At 47.7% G+C, this 15,862-nt stretch overlaps 1 protein-coding gene across 7 annotated transcripts in view; it reads right to left on the bottom strand.

Moving 5' to 3' along the window:
* Positions 1-15,862, bottom strand: part of COBL (cordon-bleu WH2 repeat protein) — a 277,479-nt gene that overhangs the window by 149,201 nt on the left and 112,416 nt on the right. For 5 of the 7 annotated variants that reach the window (XM_073885054.1, XM_073885055.1, XM_073885060.1 and 2 more), the window contains exons 3-5: positions 6,273-6,483; positions 4,336-4,564; positions 1,692-1,736 (exon numbers count right to left, since the gene is read on the bottom strand). In XM_073885054.1, the coding sequence (XP_073741155.1) occupies positions 1,692-1,736; positions 4,336-4,564; positions 6,273-6,483 (485 nt within the window). The remainder of the gene's footprint in view (positions 1-1,691; positions 1,737-4,335; positions 4,565-6,272; positions 6,484-15,862) is intronic. The other 2 variants (XM_073885056.1, XM_073885061.1) reach the window with 1 other exon arrangement.

Raw genomic sequence — 15,862 nt, 5'->3', positions numbered from 1 at the left:
TTTCTCTTCCTGAACAGGGACAGAGGCTGGTCTGGATGCCCAGGGACAGCCCAGGCGCTGGAGCCTGCCTGCAGTGACCCAAGAGGTGTTTTCTTATGTGGCCACAGGTTGTTGGCTCTCTGGAGGCAGTGGGGGCCCCAAGCAGACGGTCTGAGGTATAGGGGCAAGGGACTGGCGATTTTGTACTGATTGGGGCCTTCTATGAGGCCTCTGGGACCCAGCAGACAAGCAGGAGGGTCAGCTTGAGAGCAGAGCAAGAGCACTTGATGTTCCTTGGTGTTCCCCATCAGGTAAAGGGGCAGCAGGTGCCTGCCATACATCAGGGCGGTAACTCTTCATGGAAACACAGCCGGGCTGGGAGGACACAAGCATCAGGCCTAGAACCCGTGGTTCCAAACACACGGCAATTTGAGCACGAACCTGATTTTCTTTCGGTTTTCTCTCGTGTACTAGAAGTTAAATAGCAATCAAAGTGTAGGGGATGACATGCTCCATCTCTAAAAAAGCACATACTCTTTGAAGTATGGATGTGATCTGGAGAATAATATGTTCAGATGAGCTGAACAGTGCAAGGGGAGGAGAGGGGCTGTGGGGGCTCCCGAATACCAGCGAATCCAAACCGTTCACTTTTCCAGAGGAGAAAACGGAAGGTCAGAGCCGTTCAGTGGCCAGAGCATGGTCACAAGCAAGTCAAGGCCAGAGGAGACCCAGGCCTGCATGGGTATCCTTCACACAGGCAAGTTGCTGAGTTCGGGTCCCCGGCAGGAGCCCGGGCACACAGGAGTCTCGACCACCTGTCTCTGCTGCTCTCCGTCTGCCTACAGCCCCAAATCGAACCGATCCAGACTGAAGAAGGCTTCACATGCATGACTTCCCTGCTCAAAACAACTACCACTCATGGTGCTTCTTAAAAGAGAATCTTTCTGTTTGCAATATCCATCTATACGGTGCGACGGGGTCCATAACCGATGAGGGCTATGGTCAGACGCAACATGCATGGCCTGTGGTTCCAGACCGATGTCCACTTTTGTTCCGTTACTATCTTTTATGTAAGAGATAAATACTCATTAATGAACTTTGTGGAGACAGTGTGTGTGTGCACGTGTAGTCCAATAAATTCACATAAATTCCAATATATGATATGCATCTGTGTGCACATATATATAAATATATATGTACATACATATATATATATATCTGTGTATATATGTCAAGTGTATGACAAATAAGCATCAGAGTAAATTCAGAAGCTGGACTGATCATCTGTATACTTGTCTATGACAGAAAAGATTACATTTCACAGTCTATACCGCCCAAAAGTCTGCAGCAGACAGAACGGACCTCAAGGGCAGGTGAGCACAGTTAGAAAGGAAAACGGTGTGTCTTCCGCACGTGCCGCTTCCGCTCGCCCTGAAATTCCGTGTTCCTAAAGGACGCATTTTCTACCCCAACCTCCTTCATTTGCTCAGCCACTGGAACCGCATGACAAATCCCCACACGAGGGACATTCTTCTCTCAAGCATCCACGGAGTCAAGAAACCAAACCCAACCTACATGTCAGCTGACGAGATGCCCCTAGAAGGGCTGCAAGGCACACCTGCATTCCTTCAGACCCTGCGCGCAAATGCCACGTCCATGCATCACCCTCGTCCAGAGCCATGCAAAGCCAGGCCGGAACCGGCTCACCGTACCTTGACAGCTCAGGGAAGGCTCCGACTGGGTTTTGGTCAGAAGAACTGGAAGAAGCAGGCAACGAGAGAGCGAGGTCAAGCCCCCGAGCTGCAGCAGCACCTGACCGTGGCCACGGCCCCTCCCTGAGCCTCGGAAGGGGGTTGCCCGGGCCCCTGCAGGAGAGGCCAAGGGCTGAGCAGCCTGCGTTCCTGGCCCTGGATCTCCTAGAGCCCGTAGCTGCCTGGCTGCTAAGGTGCCCCATGGAAGCAGGTGGCAGCAGAGCCTTCTGCTGTTTCAAGCTGCCACCACCAGGCATTGCAGAGGAGGCGGGTCTCTGCCTAGCGACACCTCTCCCCCGGCCATGGTCCTCGTCCCTTGGAGCGGCTGCTTGCGGGGGAGGGCCCGTAATGCAAGAGGGGCCAGAAGGGGAGGGCTCCCTACGGCATCTTCCGGAATGTTCTCCTTTCTCCTCAAATACTTGACTGCCCGTACGGATAAAGGCATTTGGCAGGGATGATAATCAAAGGCTTCACAGCAGGCGTGGCACATGGCCCAGTATGGTCCAGAGGAAAGGGATGTTGGCCACTGGGCTGGAGCAGGTCACCCGCCATGCTGGCTGTTGTGCCTTTATTTTCCAGGGAGGATGCTGGGAAGGGTCCCCTTTCCCCAGAGGGAAGGATCCCTCGGAGGACGCCCAAGGCAGTGAAGGGCACTCAAGGCTCAGGGCTCAGGTGCTTCCAAATCTGACAGCACCTGTATCCTGCCCTGCATGGGGATGGAAAGAGGGAGCCCTAGACCTATGGGGGTCCCCTCAGCTGTGCTCTGGACGATCGTGAGCTTGCTGGGATCCACTCCTGCATGGGGCGGCAAGTTTTAGGACTCTTCCCGGGAAAAAGGTTCCACATCTACCTTTCAAGATATATCTGAGAATTGAAAGAGTTGTTTGTGTAAGCCTTTTTTCTTTCACATACTCGAGTAGGACAGTCTTCCTTCCCTTTCTTTCTTTCTTTCTTTTTCTTTTTCTTTCTTTCTTTCTTTCTTCCTCTTTCTTTCTTTCTTTCGCCAAATGAAGGCTGTTTCCAAAGAGGCACAGAAACCAAATTTATATAGGGTTGATAGAACCAGACAGACATACCCGCTATATCCAGGCCCATGTAGCAGATGCTGGGAATAATCTTGTCTGAGTTTTAAAAAGATGCTGCATAAAGCACAAGATGTATTGCTCTCAAATGTCAGAGCACTTTTTTTGAAGGACTAGATAGTCTGTGCATCTTACACGCTATTGAGCTAAAACCCTCTCTTGAATGTCAGATGAGACCAGGGGTCAGGAACCTCTCCAAGACTGGGGGGAGGAGAGGAGGTTCCACTATGATCACTGGTTTTGCAATAAAACTGATAATAAGAGGGGCACCTGGATGGCTCAGTCGGTTAAGTGTCTGCGTGCTCAGTAGGGAGCCTGCTTCTCCCTCTCCCTCTGCCGTCCCCCCTGCCCTGCTCATGCTCACACACTCTCTCTCTCTCTGAAATAAATAAATAGAATCTTAAGAAAAAACCTGGTAATAAGAAAAGCAGATTTTCTTGGAAGAATTTGAAACAAACAGTAGAAAAACATGAAAAAATGGAATGTATTTCAACAACCCAACCTACTCAGTATTTGTGGAATAAATAAAAGGCCACAGATATCAAACAAGCCTCGTGAAAATAAGGCACTTTTATGAAGTTCATCTTAATAATGCTAAGGTCAAGGAATATTCATTTATTTTTTTCATTCAGTCATTCATTTATTTATTTTGGTCTGATAGCTGTTCCCAAACAGTCCGCCCATTGTGTCAATCAGGGAACTCTGCTCCCACACACATCGGTCTCCTGCCAATACCGACCTCTTGAGCGGCCATTCTCCCCAGTGGCTCGGGGCCCTTAAGTCAAGTACCAAATTCACACGAGGAGTAAGTTGTCTCTGGCATCGATGGTGAGGAAGACCAAGGCAGCATCATGAGCTGTGTTCAGGGACTGATCTCATGAACCTCTAATGCGGGCAGTTTTAGAAAAAGAGCTAAATGTGTTTTGCCAGTGTTTTTTGTGTGTTGCTTTTTTTCTTTTAATACAGATTTTATTTCTTTATTTGAGAGAGAGAAAGCATGAGCAGGGGGAGGAGCAGAGGGAGAAGCAGACTCCCCGCTCAGCAGGGAGCCCGACACGGGACTCGATCCCAGGACCCCGAGATCACGACCTGAGCCGAAGGCAGACACTTAACTGACTGAACCACACAGCTGCCCCTTTGCCACTGGTTTTGATGATCAGCAATGTTTGAGACTTGGGCGCAGTTACCAGCAACTGGACAAAAAATCCAAGAGAAGATGGCTGACGTGTTAAAGAGCTACTTCTTTACTTACCTCGCCGCAGCTCACAGGAGATAGGGTGATGCTCCGGATATGCTCAGGATTGGGGGGGAAAGAGGCACAATTACAACAGAGGGCCATGGGGGCAGAAAATAAACCACATTTATTTTCTGCCCACTTCCACAGTGCCTTGGGCAGCATTTGGGTTGCCTGAAAATTCGGGTACCTGTGTCTACTGGGGACCTCGAGTCCTCACAGGCGGTGGGCATCTGCTTCCTGCCTGTGCTCTTACAGGGCAGGTGCCAAAGACGCAAGGGGGCCTCACCTCGTTTGTTGTCCCACGCGTAGAGCTCCTTTATCCCCAGCTCGCTGAGGGACTTGGAAAGTTCCACCTCCTCCCCGGCAATGTTGTCCCGGAGGAGCACCACGTGCTCTGGGCTGACTTCACACTTTGCACAGATGACCGGGAGAATGTTCCGGAGCGGCACCTCGGGGCTCACACGCACGATGGCCTTTTGGGTTCGCAGGTAATTCACTACCAAGCGCACAGATTTCTGGAAGAACACCCGGGATGAAAGAATTCTGTAAATGTGGGCTTCACCCGCTGCTTGTGTGCAGGAACTGACGACGGCAAGATTTTGTGCAGCCCGAGCCCTTTGTCCAAAACTCAGTGGGTCACGGGGGAAATGCCTTACTGAAAAGTGAACGATAAACACCTGGAACAATGAACTTCCCTTGGAATCTCTCACTAAGGAACAGACTGCTAACAACACAGGAGAATGGACATCGTGAGGGGTCTGGATTTATAATCTAACACCTATGCTGCCTTTCAAGGATCCCAAACAGACCCGACACAAAGCACTTACCTAGATTTTGTGAAGGAAAAGAGTTTGAAAGTGGCATGAACAATTCAATTTAAAGAAAAAACCCTAAAAAAACCCAAGATATTGAAGTTTTAGTTAAATAGCTAAAAGACCCACATAAATATATTAATATCTATGTAAATATAAGGTGTGTGTATATATGTCTGTGTACATACGTATTTTATATATATATGTATATATATACACTACACACATATATTTAAGCTACAGAAATATAACTGACATACAACAGACATACATGTCATAGACACGTAATGATGGAGATCATAATCAGAAAACAAAACAAGCAGTGTAACTAAACCTGATTCTGAATGTCTACCGATACACTGGCCATTGGGAAAAAAAAGTAATATGCCACAGTTTCATGCAGTCAAATTTTTCCTGGCCTTTACTGGCACAACATTGTCTGAGAACGCTGGAGAGGGGGCCACGGCAAATGTGGGTTGAATAAAATCTGACTGAGGTGGATCCATGCCCCTTTCCAGAGTAGAGATGGCACCAAATAAAATTTATTAAGCCCCCCAAACCTAAAAGTTGATAGAAGATGAACTGTTGGCCAAATCGCCATTTTTAGAAGCAGAAAAATCTAGTAAAAATTCCCAAGAATCTAAAAGCGTTTAAATGGGGCTAAAAGATCCACAGCAAAGGTTTATGAAGACATCCCATAAGCAGCTGGAGTTCATTTTAATCAATAATCAAAAGCCTGAAATACATCTATGTATAAGATATGCTCCAAGTGCAACGAGTAAACATTTCTGACATCAGTTTCTCAAAAGGGAAAACTCCTGTTTTTCCTCTCTCCAGGAAGAAGTTCGAATCTTCCCCCATTTCCCCATGGCTTCCTTGCACAGGAGGACCTCCAGAACAGAAGGAGAATCTCTATAACTAGTTCAACAAGGTATCGGCTGGTGACTTGCGGTTATGTAAAGTTAAATCGATTAACATTAAATACAATTAAAGGCTCAGTTTCTCAGTCACACTAGTTGCATTGCAGCTGCTTAATATTAAGTCTCATGTGGCCAGGGGTGACCGCCTTGGAGAGTGCAGAATGATAGACCATTTCCATCTGTGCAGAAAGTTCCAACGGCTAGCTCTGCTCTAGACAGATTCCTCTTCTATAATAGCCAAAGGAACAAAGATACAACCATGAATATTATTAAAGTTGGTTAATTTCCATCTTCTAAAAGAAGCTCAGTTTAGGGCGTCACTTTGCCTAGCAGGGAGGTAGAAATTTTAATAGCTGTCTGCCTGTGTTGCTCAGATAAGAGGGGCTCCACCAGCCCCCTTCCTCAGCACCTCGGCCACGGGTGTCTGCATATGCCCTCAGATAACAAAGTGTCCCCCACCCCCGACCCACCCCGGCCCCGGTCCTACTGACCTCAGGTGCCTTGGGTGGGGCAGGCTTCACCTTCTCTTCGGGAACTTTCTCTTTGAGAAATACAGTGTGCACATTCAGGGTCCCAACTAAAGTATTTGGCTTAAAACTCAAAGGCTGCTGGGTTTCCGAAGACCAGATCTCCAGGGCATGGTGGGACGGATTTAGGTGGTTCTGAAGACAAAGTTCAACCAGTAGGTCCATCATTGCATGGCTGAAAAAGGGAAACAGATCACATTAATTAGGAATGTTTTTGCACTCTCCCTTTGGTTAAGCTGAGTAAGGGTCAAACCCACGCACCAGTAGGTGAATGAGCAAATTGGTCATGTGTATGTGGTCATGCAATCACAGCTCATGAATTCCTGGCTCACGACTGGACAGCGTTTCCTAACATTTCCAACACTAGTAAACAACATGCCTGAAAGAGCAACCACCAGAGCTGGGAAAAGAGTTCTATTTGTATTAAGTCCATGGATATGTTGGCTTGAATCCTACAAGGTTAATTAGCACAAGTTATATTAATAAAGACTAAATTTTCAGTGGTTCATAAATATAATGTCTCCTAAAAACTGACAAATTTTAAAAGGTTTTATTTATTTATTTGAGAGAGAGAGAAAGTGCAGGGGAGAGGGGCAGAGGGAGAGGGAGTCCCAAGGAGACTCCATGTTAAGCACAGAGCCCAACTTGGGGCTTGATCTCGTGACCCTGAGATCATGACCTGAGCTGAAACCAAGAGTCGGTCACTCAACCAACTAAGCCACCCAGGTGCTCCCAAACTGAAAATTTTAAGTCGAAGATGATAGCTAAAAAAAATTTATGCCTTTTTAAAGACAAAAAAAAACAAAACAAAAAACAAAACCTAAGAAAATGACCTTGTTTGAATGTCAAAAACTGTCATCATGTCCCCCACCACAGGGAACTGTTTACCAAGGGAGGAGAGTTAACAATTCAGATTACTCCAAAGAATTTCCTTTGCCTCTTTTATATCTGCCTGGCAGAATGTTTTTATATTTAAAGCTGATCTCTCTTTCCCTAAATCTCCCAAGCAATAGAGAATATGCCTCCATGAAAGCATAGGTCTTTCCTGTGACCTATTTCTTAATCAGGAACTGACATGGCAATTATTTCTGGCCATAATTATGCTTTCCAGGTGTCTGGGGGTCCGGGGGTGCGGACTGCAGACTCGCAGTGTTTACACAGGTGCCCGGGTTGCCCTGATGCAGCCCGGCACCTGTCACTCACCCCGAGGGCTGTGGGCTGCTGGAGGCCCTGGATCCAGACAGGAGAACCACAGGGAAAGCCCCAAGCCAAAGTGAGTCCCTTCAAAGTGCCCTACTTCTTATTCAACTGCTACAACTGAAAACTAGTCATAATGCTTGGATTGACACGATTTTATTTATTTATTTATTTGAGAGAGAGAGAGAGAGAGAGAGAGACAGACAGACAGCAAGAGAGAGTGAGAGAGGGCACAAGTGGGAGGGAGAAGCAGGCTTCCCACTGAGCAGGGAGTCTGATGTGGGACTTGATCCCAGTCCCTGGAGATCATGACCTGAGCCGAAGGCAGACGCTTAACCGATTGAGCCACCCAGGCGCCCCTTGGATTGATACAAAACAACTCAGCATTTCCCCTGGGTCCCTGGACTCTGATGGGGCATTTGTGGGGCCAAGGCGGTGCGCATGCTCACAAGTGCCCCAGCGCACACGGCCACACTGGCTAATAACACTGTAAATACTGTAAACTCCGATTCCTTCAGCTCCGGGGTAAAAGTCATCTTTATTCCAATCACAAGCTTCATGCAACGCAACAAGAAGGCTCCAAGGCATGATGACATTCCACTGAGAAGTCTCAGTACAGAAAACAGACTTCTAACAATGCTAAAATGAGGTCCTACTATTTGTTACCGCTCCCTGTGTATCCGTGATGTCACTCACGTGCTCCCCCTCCTTGTCACCCAGTCTGAGAGGTGAGGTGTCCAGGAAAAGGCAGAGCGAGCTTGGGACCCTGGTCCATCTGATGCTCGCTCCTTTCCCACAAATGAACTGTCAAAGTTTGAGTCAGTCTTAGAATGTAAATCACAAAGAACACAAAAGCTACTAATGTTACTTTCTGTTCTTTGAACCCACTAATCGGTAACATGTTTGAAACAGTGAATTAGATGCTCTGAAAAGGAGCAGTCAGCTCTGGAGCAGGGTGTATTTTTCTCCATCACTGAGAATAAACCCATCCTGCTATCATCGAAGCCAGTACTGATTAAATGTGCTAGCACAGTGATGTACCCATTTTCTGGCTGAATAAATAATGGGCCGCCCAAATCTCTGCCTTGTGTGTCTGGTGGATTTCCCCCCCAAATCGCCTGATCCATTCTGGCTTTCGATAGTTCATTTAATGCAGGATGAATTTCTTCCAGTGACATTCTCAACACTTGGAAATGGAAGCAGTTTCTCAACAAAATGTTTGGGGGGAGAGAAGAAGGAAAAGTTCCCAAGCAGAAAATTCTATGTGCTGGGGAACTATCTCCTCAAATTTACTATTAAATTTGGGGGAGGAGAAGGCAAAAAAGAAAAAAAAAAACAGAAACAAAAAACACTAATATAAGAGCATGATCATAAAACCCAACACCAGATGCCCAGCCCGGCCATCAAATGTGCTTAAATGGTATGAAGAACACAAAGTCTATTATCAATTCAACTTAGACAAGCAAATCGGACACCATCCTTTCCCAGTGGAAGAACCCAAGCCAGGACAGAGGGTTTCCCACAGGCAAGTAAGGAAGTTTTGGGGTGAGAGGAGCTCAGGTTTTGATAGCTGTCTTGCTCTCCTTCGGGCCGTCTGCATCTGTGACTCCCGGAGCGATGCGGCATCCTGATGAGGACCAAAGTTGTGTTGCACTTGAGAAGCTCGATATGCACCAGTCCAAACACGAGGACCTGGGTCCAAAAGCATGAGCTCATCTTGCAACGCTTCCTGCAGGGTCGGCCACTTTGTGTGACCCTGCCCCAGGCTCATTTGAAACACGACCCCATTTACTACTTTTCCACTGCAGGCTGCTTTTTAGGATCACGTCCATGCAAAATGAGGTGGGGGGGAGGGGGGTTAGACTTTCTGCCACTTTTCACCCCACCAGTGAATCTGCTATTGGCTGGCATTTAAAAATACTAAATTCCCAAGAGTATGCCAGTTCTTCCAAAACGTCTTTGATGCCACTGGAAAAATCTACCCAGAAAGAGAGGAAAGGCAAAGCATAATGGCAGCACCCAAGGATGGACAGAGGCACGGCCTGGTCCCTGCGGGCTTCCTGTATGGATGTGTAGAGCGCAGCCTGCAGAGGTCAGTAGTGTCTCTACCCGGGTGTCAGTGTGCACCTTCCGCAGGGTCTCAGTGGGTCGCTATGCCACTGGGCCACAGGAAAGAACTTTCCAGAGACTGGAAGAGGTTGCCTACTTACTCGTACACATTCTCATCACCTCCTGAGCCTGACAGTTCCTCACCTCGCACCTGCCCTTGGATGCAGCGGCACCTGCCTCGGATCAGCAGCTCTGCACACACCAGCTCTGTGAGGTGTGGGCATCCTTCCCATATCAGCAGGGCAGTTCAGTGAAGGCACCTGAGGGGAGCTGCCTGGGATGGAGTCCGAGCACCACCATTTACCGATTCTCAGACCTGCCTCCCTGTGCCTCGGTTTCCTTACTGGTGAGGGCATACAGACAATGTCCACCTGTTAGAGACTTAAATGAATGAACACTTGTGAGGTAGTGAGCACAGCGCCAGGCATGTGGTAGAGGGTGATGAGTTTGCGAAATACATGAGTTCATTTGTTCCGGTCTTTTCTGTTTGGGGATTCTGTGTGGTGAGATGTTTTACGTGGCTCAGAGCAGAGCATCTCCTGTCTGTATGTGGCTACACTCCACCCTGCTCTCAGCAAATACTGAGATATCCCAACACTCGAAGTAGCATCCTTGAGACTGCACCATCAAATTCCCCCAATCTTACAAAGAAGGAAAGCAAGGCAACCAGACACCCTCCGAATGTCAAAAGAAGAATCAGGTGTACTAAGAAAGTTGACTAAACCATCACTGCTAAGAATCCAAAGCACATCCCCTGGACCTCGGTGGACACCCAGCATTAACACCGCTATGAACAGAACTGTGTCCTCCTCAAAGTCATGGTGAATCCCTAACCCCCAGTGTGGCGGTATTTGGAGACGGGGCCTCTTAAGAATGTAATTATGGTTACATGAGGTCATAAGGGTGGCACCGATCGGACAGGATTAGTGTCCTTACGAGAAGAGGCCCAGAGAGCTTATTCTGTGCACCCACAAAGAGGAGGTCATATGAGCACTCGGAGCAGTGATGGCTGCCTATGAGCCAGGAAGACGCCTCAGAAGGAGATCTACCCACTGGCACCTTGACCTTGGGCTTCCAGCCCCCACAGCTGTGAGGAAACATGTCCTTTGTGGCAGCCCCCAGTCTGTGGTATTTTAAGGCAGCCTGAATAAGACAAAAACAAACACCATTTGCAGTCTCTCTCTCTCTCTCTGATCCCAAGTAATAAAGAGGACTGGCCACTCAAAACCACGTTGATGGTGGTCGAGGAGGGTCATGAGGTGGGTCTCTGGGGCTTTCTCTCCCAATTTCTCCTCAACATCCTTCCCCCCGCCAACCTCTTCAATCTGTTGTACCCCAAAATGCCTCTTAAGTGCTCAGAATGTAGGAGTGAAATTGATTTCCTGTTATTTGTGGTGATCTCTATTTTTAAGCTTGAAAGTATTTAAATTTTTTGTACATCTTTTTTTTTTTTTTTTAGAATTTTGGTAATATATTTTATTTACCCAATATACATCTTTCTTTAAAAAAACAAAACTATTACTGCCCAAATGTTTATAGACTTCATGAAACCTTTTGGCAGGAGTCTGTGGCTTTGATAAGAAAAAGCTGATGTTCTTTCCCACGCGGTTCTTTCTGAAATCCTGGCAGAGAGCCAGGCAGAGTGATGGTCAGCCTGTGCCCATACCCCTGCCCCAAATGCAGAGGCACTCAGGACCCGAGGACATGAGCAGGCTCTTGGGGACCACATGGCTGGGACAGGGAAGTCAGGGAGGCCGCGCCCTATTTCCGTCAAGCTGGGCCAGGTGACGAGTCGCCCCTCTCCGGGACGCGCTTCTAGCTAAACCGCAAAGCCTTCCTGTGGTCAGGCCGTGGAGGATCATTCCTGAGCTGCAGCCACTATCCATTCCTACGGCTCTCTTCCTTCCATCGTGCAAGCGCGACCCTGGGCTCCCTCTCGGGGACCGTGTGCTCATCCTGGTACCTCTAGCAGAACCGGTGGCATGCCCTGCAGCTGGGGTTCTCAAAGATTAACCTTTAATCCGAAAGTCTGGGCATGGTCAAAGTCAGATTGCTTGGCCTCTCTCAAGGTTTCTGAATCACTAGGACTCGTCTGGGAATTTGCATTTCTACCAAGTTCCCAGGGATGCAGCCGCTGATGGTCAGGGACCACGCTTTGAAAACCGATTTACTCCTTGTACTCATGAAATGAGCATTCAGTACAAATGTGCTGATTAGATAAATGGGTCCCTCAATGCTGAGTTTACAAGTTACATTAAGGTAGCTAGTTCTGGGGGCCTCCGGGTGGCTCAGCTGGTTAAGTGTCTCACTCTTGATTTCGGCTCAGGTCATGATCTCAGGGTCCTGGGATCGAGCGCCTTCCTCAGCGCAGAGCCTGCTTGACCCTCTCCCTCCGCTCCTCCCTCTGCTCGCTCTTTCTCTCTCGTTCTCTCTCTCTGGAATAAATAAATAAAATCTTCTTTTAAAAAAGGTAACCACTTCTGGATATGATGTTAAAATGAACACACTTAATTTGCAGGTACAGTCAAATCCTAAACTGGTTGAACGTAGCTTAGTTTCATATGTGAAACCAAGGCCAAGATGTTTCCCCAAGCCATGAGCAGGGCAAAATCTGGCTATCAAGTCAGAGCAAGTCCTGGGAGAAAGTGCAGTCTTGTAGCTTTCTGTGACATCCAAGAGGTGGCCCCTATGGACGAGGTCGGGTGCAAAGGAACACACAGGCAGAACACCCAAAGGACAATGGAGAGACCAGGAGATGGAAGAAGCCACAGGCAGAGAAGTCTGTGGGTCAGAGGCAGGGGTCTAGGTTCAAGGCTCGAGTCACCGACAAGAATCTGGTCTTAGGGAAGCTTGGGTCCTCAGGCTGTCAAGTGAGGCCAGAGGGAACCAGAGAGCAGCAAAATGGAAAGGGAAGGGGTACCTTCATCCCATGTACAAGTCAGAAGCCGAGTCATCAGGATGATGGCACCAAACCCCCAAATCCTGGGGGCTCACCCTCACAAAACCCAAATGCCTCTTGGGGCCAGACAGCCACCACGGTCTGCAAAAGTTGTCAGTATGTGATCTAGGATAGACTGGGGTTATGCCAACTGAAGAGACTAAGACTTAGAGAAGTCTAAGGCATTCAGCTTTTCAAACTGCTCAGAAGGCAATGCCAGTTGGAGCATCTAGTCCTAGAAAGAAATGCGCAGAGGCTGGGAGCCTGACAGTTTTTCTGGCTATGTGTGATGTCACGAGCTATTACCTGGACAGGTGTGGACAGGTGATATCAATATGACGTGCATACTGGTTAGATAGATTCCTACCATGGTAACTTGTGCTCTCTCTTAACTTTGACTGCATCACTTTGACCTTTATCTTCAGAGTCTGGTGCCTCCTGTGTCCAGGTCAAACACAAGCACACCTTTGCTGAGTGCTTCGCACTTGGCCGGTGAGTCAATGTGCCTTTTTGGGGGAGCTGGTACACAGCCCAACTATCTTTAAAGTTAGGTTAGTGTTTATTTTAAATGTGCACGTGCAATTTGGATGCTATTATTTTGTAAAGATTTATTTATTTTAGAGAAGGGGGAGGGGCAGAGAGAGGGGGAGAGAATCTCAAGCAGACTCCACGCTGAGCATGGAATCTGAGGCGGGGCTCCATCTCAAGACCCTGGGATCACGACCTGAGCCAAAATCAAGAGTTGGACACTTAACGGACTGAGCCACCCAGGTGACCCCGGACGCGATTTTTAATAGAAGACCACTGTCTCCTACATTTGAGGAAAATTAATGTTCTGACAAGTCAGTTTCCTTATGACTTACTTGCCTGGCACTGGCACAGAGCCTTGTGTCCCTGGTGGCCTGCATAATCTTATTTGATTGAGACCCGGGGAGCTCAGGAATGACCCACACGAGACTCACTAGCACACAGCCACCACCCCGTCCAGGCCCGTGTAATTCCCCTTCTCCATCCATGTTCCAGTAGCACTGAATTCCCCATTTCTTGCACAAAATGGTCATCTTGTAAATGAGATTTATTTCCTTCTGCTGCTCGCTGGGATATCTTCCTCCCAGTTGCTTCAGAAAAGTTAGGTGTTAGGTATGTATTTTGCTCAACGAATAAATGACTATTTTCCTTTTCTTTTCTTTTCTTCCTTCCTTTACTGACGGGGTTTAGCTGTCAGTGTAAACGTGCACTGGAAGCTGCATTTGGAAAATTGATTCCTCCCTTCCTTCCTTCCCTTCCCTCCTTTTCTTTTCTTTCTTTTTCTTTCTTTCTCTTTCTTTCTTTCTTTCTTCTTTCTCTCTTTCTCTCTTTCTCTCTTTCTCTCTTTCTCTCTTTCTCTCTTTCTTTCTTTCTTGTATATTAGGATCCCACAAAATGAGAGTTCCCCTCTCTGTGATGGGTATCACACCAAATCCCAACCAGGAATGGCACCTGCTGTGAGCCATTAAATAGTGGGTTTAGCAAAGAACACACCTTTTCATGGGAGCAGCACACAGGTGATAACCTGTGGTTGCCCCATCACCATGCTATTTGCTCACAGCAAAGATTCTTGGGAAGGAAATCCAGTAGTACCTGGAGTCTGATGATCATAGTCTGCATGTGACAGACATTCTGTCACTGTCAGCTTTCAGCTGCTCTTAGGTTTCACCCAAACAATCAAGGGAATGAAGCCTTCATAGGGCAGAAGCATTTCAGGGAGGCAGTCACTAAAAGCAGGGATGATCAAACACGTTCCCCAGGCTGATGGGAAATATGGTTCAATGAGAGCCACGTCTAGCCACAGTGACCAGAGCGGGCTGCATGTCCTGGGCATTTTTTTCTGAGAGGATTTCAGGGCAGTGAAACTCCTCTGTGAGGTACTACCATGGTGGACACATATCATTATATGTATGTCCAAACCCACAGACATACAACACAAAGAGTGGAGCTGATGTCACTGATGGGCTCCAGGTGGTGATGATACGTCTGTGCAGTTTCACTGATTGTAATGGGCACCCCTCTCTGCCAGGGATGTTGATAATGGGGAGATCGTGAGTTGGGGGGGAAGGTATGTGGGAAATCTCTGTACTTTCCTCTCATTTTTGCTAGGACACTGAGACTGCTCTAAAAAAAATGAAGTCTTCTAAAAAAAGATAATCTTCAAACAAAAATGTAAATCAAATTAAACCAAAGCAACCTGTCAGCCAGTTATTTAGAGAACTGTCTTCTCCTGGCTGACTCCCCAGCACCAAAAATGCCTTTTCTAACATCAACTCCTTAACTCGCTGAATGCCAGAGAAGAGCAGGCTCCGTTCAGCTCGGGAGCCATGATGAGCAAGAGGCTTTGCCAACACCTCAAGGGGGAGGTCGGATGAAGGACACCCTCAGAGCTGATGGGAACTCACAGCCTCCCTCCGCTCCAACCTGGAGCAGGTGAGCTCTCTCCAGAAGGAATGTGCAGACCCAATACCCATGTTATGAGAACCTGCGCTATTTTATAAGCATCGAGACCTAAACAAATCCTGCACAGTCGTAAGTGTGTCTGTCTTGAAGAATCACAGGAATGAACACCGAGGGAGATTTCCTATATTCTGCAAAGGGAATGTTTGCCTTTTCCTGCCCCGGGCCCCTTGGGTATGTGTACTAACATGGAACTGACTACCGCATCAAAACAGCCCCAACACTCTAGAGATTGACACGGTTTATGAAGCTCTCTTTTGCCTAAGGGCATTGTCTCTCTCTCTCTCTCTCTCTCTTTTTTTTTTAAAGATTTTTTATTCATTTGAGAGAGACAGAGCGAGAGCACAAGTGGGGGGAGAAACAGAGGTCGAGGGAGAAGCAGACTCCTTGCAGAGCAGGGAGCCCGATATGGGGCTTGATCCCAGGACCCTGGGATCATGACCTGAGCAGAAGGCAGCCACTTAACTGACTGAGCCACCCAGGAGTCCCTAAGGGCATTGTCTTTTCAAAGATCTTCTCTTTAAGTGTGCCCCAATTAATGTGATGGAATTGGTGGCCTCCTCCCACCATCGTATGCAGTGCTAATAACACCATTCCTAATCATAGGCCAGAGCATTTCCCTTACGAATGGCCCAGAATATGGGGGCACCTTGGTGGCTCAATCGGACTCTTGATTTTGGCTCAGGATCCTGAGATCAAGCTCTGTGTTGGGTTCCGGGCTCGGTGGGGAGTCTGAGATTCTCTCTCTCCCTCCCTCTGCCCCTCCCCTTGCTCTCTCTCTAAGGTAAATACATAAATCTTAAAAAAAAAAAAAAAAAAAAAA

The sequence above is a fragment of the Callorhinus ursinus genome, unplaced genomic scaffold (assembly GCF_003265705.2).
Source record: "Callorhinus ursinus isolate GAN/ISIS: 27379988/994484 unplaced genomic scaffold, GSC_fseal_2.0 scaffold60, whole genome shotgun sequence".
Lineage (NCBI taxonomy): Eukaryota > Metazoa > Chordata > Mammalia > Carnivora > Otariidae > Callorhinus > Callorhinus ursinus.
The sequence above is the reverse complement of the archived record's forward strand: the minus strand, read 5'-3'. Positions and strand labels throughout refer to the sequence as shown.